The 16693-nt window shown below is 33.6% G+C and overlaps 1 protein-coding gene across 1 annotated transcript; it reads right to left on the bottom strand.

Moving 5' to 3' along the window:
- Positions 1-219: 219 nt before the first annotated feature.
- Positions 220-9005, bottom strand: LOC132728076 (dynactin subunit 6-like; the record flags this gene model as incomplete). Its single annotated transcript, XM_060713686.1, is given in 4 exon segments — positions 220-299; positions 6171-6276; positions 6715-6779; positions 8954-9005. Coding segments are annotated over 4 exon segments (277 nt in total), but the record flags the coding sequence as incomplete, so codon positions are not given.
- Between the last annotated feature and the right edge of the window lie 7688 nt (positions 9006-16693).

The following is a 16693-nucleotide window of genomic DNA, read 5'->3' as shown; positions in this document are numbered from 1 at the left end:
GCATGGATCCAGACCAGCCTGCGCATCAGTGCAGTCTGATCAGGATCCATGCTGTTCGCTTACCAACTCTATTACAAGTAGAGAAACTGATAGCGAACAGCATGGATCCTGATCAGACTGTGCGGATGCACAGGCTGGTCTGGATTGATGCTGGTCGCAAACCCACTGTGTTGGTTTTGTTGTGACGCGGCTCAAATATTCACACAAAAGAAAGGATACATGAACCAACTTCAAACACATTATTGTTTCCAATGATCATCACAGCCTGTGTGCCTCCTGGTGTGGCACTGGGCGCCGGCCTGAAAATAATGTAACTTTTAAATAACTTTTCATGGGTATATATAGATAGGACCTCATTCGAGTTGTCATATAAATGGTATTATCTGGTTAGCTCAAATTAATATACTAAGGTAGAATGTTGGACTGTGAATCGGGTGATCCAGGTTCGATTCCCGAACGGTGCAGGTCACTTTTGTTGTAATTGATCATGAAATCCTTTGGTCATTTGCACTGTACCTCTGCTCTGGCATGTACATGTACAGAAGTTATCAATTCCTTACGAAAGTGAGGCGAACTAGTATAATACTGCACTTTTTTAACAGTCTACCAAGGAACGATGCGGTGGCTGAACTGTGCTCTGGTAAATTCAATGTAGCTTACTGCTGTGATCCAGAGTGAAAACTACCAACACATTTTTATACATTTTATTTAAAAAAAAAATGAAATGAAAAAAAATGTTATAAAGGGATCCACTGGAAAGCTTTATTACATTGTCTTGTATGTGTTTAATAAAATTGTATTTAATATGATAACAAATGTGAGACTCTTAAGCATTAAAGTAAATGAAAATACACTTTTATGTGAACTTTTGATACCATTTCCTCTTATGAAATATAAAGGTGGAAATGATGTTCCGAGGATGTTATAATATGAAAAACAAGCAATTATCATAGTATTGCAAGCAATCCATAAGTCCCCTACCGGTAAGAGCCCAAGCAACATTCTGAAGGGCCATTGGCCATTCACTTATGTTTCTATTTTAAGTGATCACAGTGAACAGTTTTTATAGACAGACAGACAGACTGAAGGACACTCTAAAGTTATTTTTTAAACATCCCTGTTATCAAAATATAACATTTTTAATGCAAAATTTAAAAAAAAGGAGATAACGATGTCATACATGATGTGAGTGTAACAAAGAACAATTAGTAATGGAGGTATGAATATTGAATGTTTATTTTTAATTTGAAGTAAATGAAAGTTAAAATAACGAATAGGAAAAATAAAAAGTTTAAGGAGGAAATAATTCTGGAAATATGGATGCTAGATTTATAAACCTTGTCAAATTATTGTCATATTATTATGATGTGGGAGTTTGAAGAAAATCCTATCATAATTGAAGAAAATTACCAATTTCTCAAAAAAAAAGTCAAGTTCAAAAGGGCATAATTCTGGAAATAGTCTTGCTAGAGTATTGAACACTCACAAATGTTGAGTGATAATAATAAACATTTATATGAAGTTTGAAGTAGATACGTTCAGAAAAAAAGAAGTTATTAAAAAAAACAATGTTTTTTTCATGAAAATTTTAAGTTCCAGGGAGGTAATTTCTGATAAATTTTGTGCTAGAGTTGTAAACTTTGTCATATATGATGTGGTTGATGACTAGCAACTTATATTTAAAGATTGAAGAAAATACCTTAAGAAATAAAGAACTTATAGTGAAAAAACTGAAAAACTAGAATCAGAAATCTTGAAATTCAGTCTATTTGTTGCCATAGCAACCAGAATTTTCAATACAGGAAGATAAGAAAAGAATGTGCATAATTTCCATACTGCCATCTACCAATATGTCAAGTTTCATAAAAATATTTTCAGTAATTTTTGCGTTATCACTGGATCCAGGTTATGTGTAAAATTTGCCATATTTTCAGTCTATTTGTTGCCATAGCAACCAGAATTTTCAGCATAGGAAAAAAAGAAAAAGACGTGCATAATCTCCATACTGCCATCTATCCATATATCAAGTTTCATAAAAATATTTTCAGTACTTTTTGCGTTATCGCGGGATCCAGGTTATGTGTAAAATTTGCCATATTTTCAGTCTATTTGTTGCCATAGCAACCAGAATTTTCAACATAGGAAGAAAAGAAAAAGACGTGCATAATCTCCATACTGCCATCTATCCATATATCAAGTTTCATTAAAATATTTTCAGTACTTTTTGCGTTATCGCGGGATCCAGTTTTGTGGACGGACGGACTGACGGACGGACAGACGGACGGACAGACGGACGGTAAACCTAAAGTCCCCTCCGGTAAACCGGTAGGGGACTAATAAAAAGAAATATATGTTTGGGCTATTCTACATGTACATGGAAATTATTTGACCTCATGTGATAAAAATCTCTTAATGAGCTGTCAGTAATAAGTAAAACATTAATCTGTATCTTGGCAAATATCGTAAATATACATTTGTAATACCAAGGTAATTACAAGAATATTATACTAATTATACATTCCTGAAAATAAGGCTAGACCTGCCAAAATAGCACTTAAATATTTTGTTTCAGAAATGCTTACTACAGACTACATGTGCATAAAACAACTGAGACATTTATTGCTAAAACTTTCCTCATACATAACAATGTGATTTTATAGTTTTTTCATTTCTTATAATATTTTACCAGTTATAGCTTTAAATTTTTTAAAAGATCTTTCATGAATATAGACTACTGGTTGCAGTTTCACACAATTTAAACCAGTGTTTCTATATATAAGTCTACCTACGTTTGACACAACTGGTATGATTTGTTTATTTTCAAACCAAAAGGTGACAACTTTTAAACATGCTTTGGTGCTATAATATTTTAAATCCATGTATTTAGATGTGCTTATGCTTATAATTTTTAGTTGCTTTAATATCTTAATACCATGTACTTAAATGTGCTTATTCTTATATTTTTTTAGCTGCTTTACTTTTGTTAATACATGTACTATTGTTTGTTGGAAAATAGCTCATGAGCTAGTGTTTTCTGTTTAAATGTATCCGAGTAAAATAAATTTTCTTGTATCTTGCTTCAAGCAAAATATCTAAGCTATTGGCATTGATGTCTCAAACAAGAAGATATTAATGTGATTCATCTTACAGTGTATTTTAAACTTTGGTGACCTACTTAATCACCTTCAGGTTTTAAGAAGTTTTCATTTAAAGAACTATTAGATAAAATCAAGGTCCTCATTTCACGATATTTGGGAGCCACTCCCAAAGTACTATATATTTTTACCACCATTTCTTTTTAAATTTACCTGCCTAAGTAAAGCATATTAACCTGAACAATATAATATTGAAATTTATATCATAAATTATAAGTATTTTTGTTGACAATACAACTTCCCCTTCTTCAAAATGACGCAATATTCCCCTCTCAGAGGACCACAGCCCAAGATCCCCTGTATTATATAAGGTGTAGATGTTTTCCGTTAAAAATAGTCAAGAATGCGCAGATTTCAACACTTTTCTTTATTCTCATTCATGGAATAATATATCAATGTGATACAACAATGCGATCCTCGATTATGATCTACTTTCCATTGGAAAGCATCAATAAACAAAACACATCAACAATTTAAGCACTTCCGCCCAAGGCAAAACAACATATCAAAGTAACTGTTAATGACGTCACCGTAAAACAATTTAATGACGTCTTTTTACGGGAAACAAAATAAGACGTTTGGTTTGGCGGAAATAGTGAAGCTATCTTAAATTGAAAGAGTCAAACAATGTCTTTAATAGTAAATACTATCGAAACAAGAACCAGTTGAACCGGGTGATGCTCCCCGAGAAGGTTCTGGACACAGGAAAGTATAAAAAAAATGAACAAAGGGCAAAAACTCCAAAATTAGGCAAAGCGGAGTTATGTTTTTTTGCACTGCACTTCTATTCAATGAGATCTATCTATCTATAAAGTTTCCAGATGATATCAGAGTTATGTCCCGGGTAAAAGTCAAAGTGTAAAAATGAACAAAGGGCAATAACTCCAAAATTAGACCAGGCTTAGTTTAGGTTCTTTAAGCATTGCAGTTCTATCCAATTTTAATACACTTGTTACTATATATAGTAACAAAATTGCCCATGATTTCAACTGATTATGAGTGTCACGTGACCTATTATGAGTTTGCGGCCCGGGGCCCGAGAACTAGTTATCAGCCCGCAGAACTAATACACGTGCACAAACTAACAATGACGTCAGATTTTACGTCATCAAACAGTTAACTGTAAAAGTGAAAGTAGGTTTTTAGCATGAATCGCTTGATTTAATTGTGAACACAGTTTTTTAACTATTTAAATTTAAATAAATAATACGACAAATTCATTCCGAAAGAAAGAAAGAAAATAATACTTGCTTCTAGATTCTAGTGTACTTTGTACACATAAAAAGTAAACAACTCTGTAAAAGTAACAGTACAGTATATGTACAGACAGGAATTTCAACGTAAGAAATATCAAAGTATTTGTTTTAGTAAAATGTTACTATTAGATCTACCAAGTGTATTAAAGACATTAATACACGGCAGAGTAGGGCCGGAAGGTGATTATCGGCCCTGAAATGAATAATGCCCTCGGGCTGAAGCCCTCGGGCCATTATTCATTTTGCGGGCCGATTATCACCTTCCGGCCCTACTCTGCCGTGTATTAATCTCTTAATATCTAGCTACCTACAAAGTTTCATGTTGATATCTCTAATAGTTTTAAAGTGATGTCCAGGACAAAAGTCAAAAAGTAAAAATAAACAAAGGGCAATTACTTCAAAATAAGGCAAGGCAGAGTAATGATTCTTAAGCACTGCACTTCCACCCAATGAGACCTATCTATCTACAAAGATTCATGTTGATATCTCTTATAATTTTAGAGTAATGTCCCAGACAAAGTTCAAAGTGTCAAAATGAACAAAGGGCAATAACTCCAAAAGTAGGCAAGACAGTGTTACAGTTCTTGTGCACTGCAAACTTACTCAATGAGATCTATCTACCTACTAAGTTTCATGTTGATATCTCTTATACATTAAGAGTTATGTCCCGGACAAAGTTCAAAGTGTAAAAATAAACAAAGGGGGATAATTCAAAAATTAGGCAAGGCAGAGTTAAGGTTCTTGTTTACTGCACACCTACTCAATGAGATCTGTCTACCTACAAAGTTTCATGTTGATACCTCTTATACTTTTAGAGTTATGTCCAGGACAAAGTTCAAAGTGTAAAATTAACAAAGGGGAATAATTAAAAAATTAGACAAGGCAGAGTTACGGTTCTTGTGCACTGCACACCTACTCAATGAGATCTATCTACCTACAAAGTTTCATGTTGATACCTCTTATACTTTTAGAGTTATGTCCCGGACAAAGTTTAAAGTGTAAAATAAACAAAGGGGAATAATTCAAAAATCAGACAAGGCAGAGTTACGGTTCTTGTGCACTGCACACCTACTCAATGAGATCTATCTACTTAAAAGTTTCATGTTGATACCTCTTATACTTTTAGAGTTATGTCCAGGAAAAAGTTCAAAGTGTAAAATAAACAAAGGGGGATAATTCAAAAATTTGGCAATGCAGAGTTACGGTTCTTGTGCACTGCACACCTACTCAATGAGATCTATCTACCTACAAAGTTTCATGTTGATACCTCTTATACTTTTAGAGTTATGTCCTGGACAAGAAAAGGGGACGGACGGACGGACGGACGGAAAGACGGAAGTTCTCACAGGACAGTAATTATGTGGCTACTCTATTGTTCTCTCTATTGTTCTTTTTAGCCACACAAAAGAAAATAGCCACATAAAAGCATTACGGAATGAATGACATCAAAGAGAAAGAACAATTACCTATTGTCCCTCTAGCCACATAATATAATTACTGTCCTGTGAGTGCGGACGGACAAGGGGCAGCGACTATTATGCTCCCTCGAAATTTTTTCGGGGAGCATAAAAATCAAACTATGAAAATTATGTGATTATAATAAATAAATTTACAATTAAGAACTATAATTCTTACATAAGGTTTTTAGGACAATAATAATGGACAACATTGAAGGACAACTTGCTATCACCCTTTGTGTTCAGGTGACTGTGAGCTAAAAAAATGATTTGAAAATGAATGAAAAAATTTAAATACTGACTTATTTATTATGCATGCCAATTCTTCGATAATGTTGTTTTCTCCAATAATGATAGGCCCAGCCTCTGCAATTATCTTTGCTTTTGGATGAACAACTGTTCTTGTACCTGGAATTTAAAGAAATTATAAAAGGCGAAAAGTCAAGTTTGAATAGCACATGTAAATATGAAATTACAATTAGAAAATTTCTTGGTACACAATTTAGGTCATTATTTTTTTTCTCCATTTTTATAAGATTCATGGGTAAGTAAAAGCCTTGACAATCAATTTGTCAGTCAGTTAAAAAAGACAACCTTCTGATAGCATGGAGATCAGTTAATACAGAGATTCTAAGTAATTAAAATTAAAAATAAAATGGTATGCACTGAAATTCAAATAAAATAATAACACTTGTAACAAATATGTGGAGACTGTCTTCACATTTTTCTCAATAACAGAATACATGTCCATAGTTATGCTGCATTTTAGAGGAAAAAAAATCACTACAGTTTGTATTTCATTATGAAATTAATAAATCTGCGTGAACTATATTAACAAATTCATACCAATAGTTATGTCCCCATGTAGTTCACATTCATCACACACAATAGCGCCAGGAGCAATTTTTACGCTGAAAAAAAAACATGAAGTTCTACATTAAAATATGTGAATGCAGGGCTCTGGTTTGGTAAAATTTGGAGCCGAATATGGGCCCCATTCCCATATTAAAATAGTGTTTTTTCCCCCTAAAACCAAAAAATAATAATATACTACCTCCATAGATCAAGGATCATATTTTTAAGTTGAATTTTTATTATTATTATTATACAAAGATGACAGCAGCTTTTATATTGTTGATAAATTTAACTGAATCTTGTTTTCACTTGCAGAGACTATCTATTGACCTTTTCGAAAACCTAGCTAAACACCGTTTTCCGGTACGTTACCGATTTAGCTCTTGGGAATTACACCAAATGAAGAACATAACACAGTTACATGATATTTCTATTTTTCTTTCATTATTTTACCGTTTAAGGTGAAACAAAATGATGTTATTGAAAATTATCAATATTCCTTTAATATCTATTGCAAATTTTACAAAAAAATAAGTTGTTTATAACGAAAATCAATAAAATTTAAACAGACGTAGTGGAATCTTCCATAATAAATAAAGTTATTTTCGGCGTAAACTTGTGTATTTCAGAGCTCCAGATAGCGTGCGTATAAGCGTAAAATACGCATAGAAAATCTAAAATACCCATCACTTTCAAAATTCGTGCCTCACAGTTACGCACAACAAAATGATAATACGCTCGTATGTCAAAATTTATGCGTGAAGGAATAGAAGTGTAAACATTTGATACGTAAAAGAAAATGTTTTGAGCATAAAAATACAATATATTTCCATTTTATTGCATTGAAAACTAAAATTTCTGTTGTCAACAACGCATGTTAAAAACGAAAGTAGCAGGAAATACAGAAGGGAGGTAACTCCCGTAGATCAACCTGATGAAATTTGTGCCAGATAATCATCATAGGAGTTAACACAGTATTAAGTTTGTTTAGGCATCTATTGACATGCTTATGTCTCAATATTAACAAAAATATATGTTAATTTCTTTAACTTTTGTGGTTGGAACAAAATAAAATGTTTTTCACCTGTAGTTTTGTACTTAATATTTTCGTACCCACTCTACAGTTACGGACAATTTTCTCTCAGATCAATACTTTTGTTTAAGGAAAGATAAAAAAAATCTTGTTTATGTTTCTTTAATTCTAATTTCAACTATAATTGTTCAGAGATTTTGAAGTCTTTGACTTCCAATTTTTGAAAATGGAAGCCCTGATAATTTTGCTGTGTATCCTAAACTTGAGTTCAAGTATACTCTGGAAGTCTGATTTTACATGGCATGTTTTGTATTGTTTCACATTAAATCAGTATTTAATTTGTAAAGGTTTTTCTAAAAAAAAAGAAAATAAACAAACAAACAAACAAAACAATAAGTTTAATTTGTTTATAAAAAATGCAAAATGCTTTTTTGACAGATTTTACCCCTCAAGTTTTTCAGAATTTGCATTTTACCCCTCACTCTAAATTTTGAGGGGTAAAAACCCCTTGGCCAAAAAAATTATCTGGAGCTCTGGTATTTACTTTATTTTATGTATGGAAATATTCATACAATGATATTTAATTATTTTCGTATAAAGAAATAACTGTTTTATTTCAATTTAATTTTAATAAAGGCTCAAAACATCGAGTTAGCTATTACACTCCATTAGGTGAATTCCCCTGAGCTATGTACAGAAAGTACCGGAAAACGGCGTTTAACTAGGTTTTCGAATTCGTGAATAGGGAGATTTCTGTCTTCTAGCTGATATAAGTCAAATGCCATTAAGTTACGGTTCTGGTAAGGGAGACATATTGTCTTTTAGTTTTAAATTGAAAAATATTAGCTTGTGGGTAACATAAGAAAATTACTGCAATAAAGTTGTATTTGCACTTTTCTATGATATAAAATACAGTGCCTATGAATATTTTTTAATAATCTGTAAGTACAATACACATTAAATTTATCGACCAAAATCAGCTATTTGTGAATGTGATATCGATGTTTCAAAGGAATCGGATAATAATTACATATCCGAAGATATCTACACTTTGGTATTTCTTAACTGGATTTATATTGATATTACTGCATACATGTTAATTAAACCATTCATTGTATATTTATTTTAAAATTAGTATGTCAGACCATTTTAATGCCCTACTATGGCGCATAAAAGCACATTTAAACGTTTACCAACCTTGATTTTCCTTTTTGGGCAGCCATTTTGTTTAAAGGTTTCACACCACTAAAACATTGCAATCCGGTCAACTCGTCCCCTGGTCAACTCGTCCTGTGGTCATCTCGTCACCTTTTTGGTCAACTCGTCCCCTACTTTTGGTCAACTCGTCCTCAAAGAGTCAACTCGTCCTTAATATGGTCAACTCGTCCCCTACTTTCGATCTATTCGTCATTATTATGTTGTAAATCATTGTTTTTTTAAATAGTTCTTTTATGTAAAATATGTAAAATTAATAATGAATTTGATTGATATCGAAATATTAATAAAATAACATCTCTTTTACGTTAAATTTTCATGATCTTTATCTAAGCGCACGTGCAAAGCTTTGATGTAAAACTACAAAGACAGGTTAGTTTGCAAACATTCATTTAATGTTTAATTTTTTCATTTTTTTTTTTAAATAAAAAAATCCGTACATTGATATTTGCAGTGGATATTTACTGATTGAAAACATGATTGAAAACATAAAGTAATTACCAAATATTCAATTGCCATCTATTAATTAGTAAAGATTAACAATAAATTTCCATAAATAAATCTTTAAATTGATCTCAAAGAGGAGCTGTATAAAACCGAGTTCCAGAATTTCTTGTATAATACAAGTCAACATATTGAATGTATTAATTGTATTTAATCAACATTTTCATATATTTGACCATACACCATCAAAAACAAATTCGACATTTGGAAAATAAAATTTTATAACAACCTTTGGCACGATTTTCACGCAATTTGTATAATTTCAAATTAAAGACACGCGTTCTTTAAATATATAAATACGTATCCAGCCACCTAGACAAATGTGTCGTTAATCCTATTATCAAATTACTATGTGTTTACTTTAATAACCAAAGGCACGTGTCATGATATATTTAATTGACAACAATTTATACCATGCATACAACAGTACAGTATCCACTTATCGACAATCAACACGATAATTTAGTTCATTGTATCAAGTCTATTATTTTCAGGATGGCATAGAAGACTGAATGGGAGGGCTGGGGGAACACCTCTATTCTACCTTTTGATAAAACTTCTGTACGATGAGTGAGGAACTCTGAATTGATTAGTGAAGGAAGACTTCGCCGCTACCAGCGGAAAAAATACACCTTTCTCCAGGGACAGACTCACCAGCTGTGGGACAGGTACAGGAATGGGGAGTTGTCATCAACGGGACTTCTAAGAGAATTCGGGAACCTTTATAAGCCCCAAGTGTCGTAAGATGTCAGAAAAAAAAGACAACGAAATATGTGCATGAAAAAAACAATGAAAGTGTGAAAGTGAATATATATAACATAATATTGACAAAAAAAAACATACTATATGATATTTTATCATTGCATAAAACATGTTTTTATACATTAAATGTTATTGCTATTGATCGTCTTCGTGTTGTTTTTTTCTGTATGTAATTTAATCAGAATTATGCATATATATATCCCTATTATTAGATAAAACTCCAAATATTCGCATACAAAAAGCGTCAAAATATGTCCAGTTCAGTAATTTTATAATATATTACTTTTAATTAACAGTCTATAATAATTTATGAAATATATGGAAAAAGAATAGTAATAAAATGTAGGGGACGAGTTGGGGACGAGTTGACCAGGGGACGAGTTGACCAGGGGACGAGTTGACCAAAAAGGTGACGAGTTGACCAGAGGACGAGTTGACCAGGGGACGAGTTGACTCTGAATCAAAACATTTCCGTGTCCTAAAAGTATGGAATGCCGGTAGGGACATGCCACTTTGCTTATTTGCCAACTACTTAATTGCTTATTTGCTAATTGCTGATTTGCCAATTTGCTGATTTGCCAATTTGCTTATTTGCTAATTGCTTATTTGCTTATATAGATCTACATAAATTTTTATGCTATCGTCGCCTGGCGACACGTCCGACTCGCGAAGTTCTTGTTTGATATAAAATAACAAGTCTTTGTAGACTTTATTTCAAGCTCATGAACCTATATCATGTTATTATGTTTCTAAAGTTTTGTTAATTATAACTTGTGACAATTATGATCAATCTATCATTACCTAGAATATAGGTAGAAAGACAGATGGATACATTTTAATCAGTTTCGAAAAAAATAAATTCAGTTTCAGAAATTAGTTGTTTTTTTAATTATCTTGAGTTTCAGTTTTAGCTCCACTATTCAGAGAATAGGGATGCTATTCTACCCACCACTGCATTGGTTTTCTTGGTAACTTGTTTTTCTGTCATATCTCTGTTACTTTTGCTGATTCATGCATCTTACTGCAACTTTGCATAAACTTTGCGTTAAGTATGCATACAAAGTACATGAAGAAGCTGTGCCTGTTATATACTGAATGTCAAGGTCACCAATGTATTGTACTGAGAAACCTTTGTTTTTCTGTCATATCTCTGTTACTATTGCTAACTGTAACTTCACATAAACATTAAATAGGCAGCATGCATACACAATATTCAAAGAGGCTTTGTCCATTATACCCTAGGTCATGACTCATGATCATGGTCATGGTCACCTGATAGCATGTATAATGTACCAGGTACGTATATTAACATAATATACGTACCTGAATGTACAACATGAAGAAATGGAAAAGTGTGACCAAATTTCAAAAACATTGAACCAAAGCAAAATGTTGATGCATACACTGTGAGACATAAGTGATCTCAAAATCTTACAGAGCTAAAAACGAAGCCTATTGCTTAAGTGCAAAGACAAACACCCGTGTTAAGCATGCACCAAATGTATCATTCGTGATACTATGTGTTCGTACCACTAAAATGAGGCCCTTTGTGACAAATCTGCTGGGAATAATGACATTTTATATGCCATAAAATAAGAAATAGTTTTGTTTTCAAGTTCTTTTATTTTCAATCTTTTCCCAATAATTTTCACTTATATATGACTAATCAAGTGTTTATTATGCCATCAATCTCTGACTTAAGCTGCACAAACAGATCTATAGCTGCAACACATTATAAGGCATTCTCAAGCACAGATGCTGGCGGGTCAGGTCCTGCCCCTAACGTAATACGCGTCTGTAAACACTATATCAAAACTATTTTAATATTTATTTAAATACGAATTGGTCATCTGTTACAACGATAAAACCATTAAATACTTTATTGAAAACCATTAAATACTTTATTGAGACTTGGTACGTGGTTTATGGTATTTTTTCATACCGGTATATGTAAAAATTGCTTGAAAACCAGTTTTAACGATGTCCAATTCGTGTTTAAATATTTTAAATAGAGTGTTTACAGGGGCACGTATCACGTTGGGGTACGGGCACTGACCCCAAGTGTCTGTGTTCTCAAGGACATATCATCCATCAGTTGTAGACATATATCTGCGTAGGCATCACTGCAACTAAATTCATTGACCAACAGTATTCTTGGAAAAACACTGAATTTACAAGAATACTGTTGGTAAAAGTTAACAATTGTCTGTAGTCAGATTTTCCATATACTTCCGGCACAGTGTAAACTATTTCTATTGCAAAAAAGCAAATTAGCAATTGGCAAATAAGCAAATACGTAAACCAGCGGTTAACAAATAAGCAAATTAGCAATTCAGCAATTGGCAAATTTGTCATTAAGCCTATCAACCATTGGCAAATAAGCAAATCGGCAATTAGCAAATAAGCAATTCAGCAATTGGCAAATAAGCAAATTGGCATGTCCCTACCGGCATTCCATATAAAAGACTAAAATTTGTCAGGTTCATCATGTAGATCACATAGTTTTTATACGTGAACTACTAGGTTCCGTACATAAGCTGAAATGCGATTTGTACGTTTGACATGACTAGAAATGAAGACTATTTACATTTAAAATGCTTCATCAGTACATATGTGACATTTCCCATGCTTTTCCTGTAACAGCATGCCTCCAGATTCATGCTAATTTTCATGAAAATGCATTTAAAAGTAAAATGTTGTGAAGTGAAGGAAGAAATTAACAATCCACGTAAAAAGAGAAATAGAAGAAGTAAAAATATGCAAAAATCACTCATAAACTGCACAAAACATATAAATAATTACTTAAATCTTGAATCCTTTTACTTCTCTTAAAATCTATATAAGTACAGATTAAAAAATATTTTGGCTCATCTGGAGGCATGAAACTTAAAAAAGCCAAGAATTTTTAAAGTTTTTATTTTGAGTTAATTATTTTTTTAAACAATTTGGTTATTTTTGCAGAGGTATCAATAATTTCCTTGTATAAATGTTATGTTGTTTAAGCCGGTTCAAGGAGACGTGGTTGCAAGGTACCTAGCGGAAATGTACCATAGCGGTCCATTTAGGCCCAACAAACACAGATTGCAACATAATGGGGGGGGGGGGGGTCCTACCTGTATTTTTGATGTGGGAGGGGGCCTTTGTCCTATGTGTAAATTTAATGGGGGGGGGGGGGTTTGTCCACCTTGTCATTTTTAAATGGGGGGGGGGGGGGGGCTTTTGGCTTTTGTCCTACACTCATTTCTATTATATATGACCTGTTGGTTAGATGATGATTACAACTCTGTTGTCTGAGCCATGTGGCGACTGCAAATAATCTCACTGTTCAGTTATATTTCCTGAATGGTTCCAGTATTCATATTTGAGTACTATTCATTATCACACTTAATATTATGTTACCTGCTGCTCAGCCGTGTCTTTTGACAGCCAGCTGTCTGTGATATACATGCTTCTTACTAGCAAGTTCTGATCCCACCACAAAATTCCATTTAAATTAGTATATGAAAGGTTCCATGATACTGCCGAATAAATACATCTGCAGATATTTTAAAATTCTAGAATAATAAACGAGGTTTAACAGCAGCTGCCAATTTAAATGCTGTAAAGAAGCTGTTAAAACATGCCTCGTACTTCACTTCAGCGTTGTTATATTTTTCTGTTTCTTCGGAATCATTGATCGCACTACTTTGCAATGCTAAAGAATATATACTGCATAAGTCGGTGCTAGGGGGCGTGAGAGATGATGCACTCAAGAACAGAATCGAGCCGATCGAGTCTGTAATTTTCACTTTAATTTTTTGTTTTCTTTGCTCCCGAGGGACCACCCCTTTACCATATTTTCAAGACTTCCATTTTTTTGATATTTTTGTGAAATTAGAAATAATGTGAATAAGGGAGACAAGTAAAAAAAAAAGCGTGATTGTCCCCCTTGTAAATATGCTTCAATTCTAACAAGAATAGTTATACAAGAAAAAATGTGTTACGCCTTTATGTATGCATATTTTATACATGAATCCCTTTGCAAGTATGTTAGTTGGCACCACCCTTATTCTGTAGATGTTTCTAAAACGTTTCAAAATTTTACCTTTTCATATATCTGCCTAAGCCGGTGCTAGGGGAGGGTGAGTGGGGTGGAGATAGCTTGCACTTTACAGTGTTGTCCGCGAATAGGCTCAAATCAAATCGAGAAAAAATTTAAATTTTGCTGTTTTGAACATTTTTTTAGGGTTTTCCTTTTTCTCTATTTTGTCCACGCTAGTTCGATAGTCATTCAGTTTGGAAGCGTCAGTAAGCACTTGGCAAGGATTTTCCATGCTTTACCTCAAATATACCATTTTGAAGTCATATTAACTTAATATCCGGATGGCCGTTTCGGCTCCAAATAACATCCCTATTATTAAGCAGTGAGTGATAGAACTTTAAGAAAAAAAAAGGTTGTTAAATCTGATAGAAGAAATTGTTCAGCACTTGTAAAAGTGTCAGGTCAGTTCCTACTATTCTCATAAGAGTTTTAAAATCAGCAAGCTTTCTGCCTGTTGATTGTCACATTTATTTTATGTCAGATCACGTTTATCGACATAGGTAGGTTCTGTTGAGGGACTTTAATATATCCAGCGTAACATCCGGTCTGCAATAATTTTGTTCTTTGTTGTATTTTAGGTCGCACCAACACAGTATGGTCATATGGCGACTAACCAGCTCTAATGGTTGAAGAAGACCTCCGGTGCCCCTCCATGCATTATTTCAGGTACGAGCGGTTGACATTCCATAAGCTCGCTGGATAGCTTCATCACATGAAAGAATCCCTGGCGGGATTCGAACCTACATCGATGAGGGGCAAGTGGTTTGAACGGCCTTAACCACTCAGCCACGGATCCATTGCAATAATCTTGTGAAGTGCACTTTGGAGAATTTGGATAAACTATCCAGCACATACAGATAACACATCGTTTTCAAGTTGTCCCTACTTCTTTGAAAGGTTCAGGGTTAAAACTGCCTCAATAAATTCTCAGTAAAATATGAAGAAAAAAAACCCAACAAAACCAGATCAACAAGAAAGGGTGGCATCCAAAGAGCAAGCAAGGGGTCCAGCAGGACATCACTAACAGGACAAGGCACAAGGGTAAACCTCGGACGGAATGTCATTATATATTATTCAAAATAGGAACTCATAGAAACCTACGAGGTATTTAAACAGGAAAATTAATTAAAATACCAACAAAAAGTTTAGGGTGTATGGGAAAAAACACAACCCCCCCCCCCCAAAATAATAATAATAATTAAAAAATATATATATATATCAAGATTGCATTTTTGAGAAATGCTATGCCACCGCACCAAATAGTAGTGTAGGAACAGATTTTTTTTATTTCTATACAATTGAAGATTGCCATAATGCATAGATCCCTGACCTACTAGTATCTTATTTTTATTGTCAGATTAGTCGATAAATCTATTATTGTGTGGCGGCATGGCCGAGTGGTTAACGCGTAATCTAATGATCGCTTGTCGCATGAGTTCAAACCCCGTCAGGAGCAAGTCGTTGTTTCCTTGAGCAAGAAACTTTACACACATTGCTCAGTACTGGTTGGTTCCAGGAATGGATTATAAGCTTATAGCTTCCTACACAATGGAACTAAAATAAATTCTGTATAAACCAAATATATTATTATTCAAATAAAAGATCAGAGTAGGAATCTATCAATGCAGTTGAGTCTAGTGAATTTGGTGGTGAAGGTTATATTTCACATGGCCTGTACATCCAAGGACAACACAGTAATTAAGACACTTTGTCAAAATCTAGGTCAGATGATATCGAAGTTCACTTAACATTTTAATTTGTGCACATGGTTCAAATTTCATAGCTGTACATCAAAGGACAAGAAAGTAGGTCACATCATCAAAATCTAGGTCACCTGATATCAAAGTTCAATTTTACAACTAAAATTGTGCAAGAAGATTTTTTAAATTTATTGCTATAATTCCTTTTGTTTGCCATGGCAACTAGATTTCTGCATGGAATGAAATTCTTTGAACAACTTTGGAAGCCCTTCACCCAAGAATCAATTCTGCCAAGTTTGGTTGAAATTGGACGAGTGGTTTTTCACAAGATTTTTTTAAAGTTCACTATATGATCTACATACATACATACATACATACATGCAGGCACGCACGCACGCACGCACGCACGCAAGTGATCACTACCTTTTTTAGGTTGGGTTTTACTTCGTACCAACTCAGTATAGTTCATATGACGAGTTTCCACTGGTTGAGGAAGACTCGTGCCCTTCCGTGCATTATTTCTGGTACGAACAGGGACTTGTATATAACAATGAAGTTAATATGAATAAGACTTGCGTAGGAACAATTTTATCATTCGCCATGTTAGAAACCAAAATGACTTGTTTGTATTTGGCAATTTGATATGTAACATGGCCTGTTTGACCTATTTGGTGG

The sequence above is a fragment of the Ruditapes philippinarum genome, unplaced genomic scaffold (assembly GCF_026571515.1).
Source record: "Ruditapes philippinarum isolate M1 unplaced genomic scaffold, ASM2657151v2 ctg18161_1_1_1_1, whole genome shotgun sequence".
NCBI classification, from domain to species: Eukaryota; Metazoa; Mollusca; class Bivalvia; order Venerida; family Veneridae; genus Ruditapes; species Ruditapes philippinarum.
This window is presented reverse-complemented; position numbering and strand designations above follow the sequence as displayed.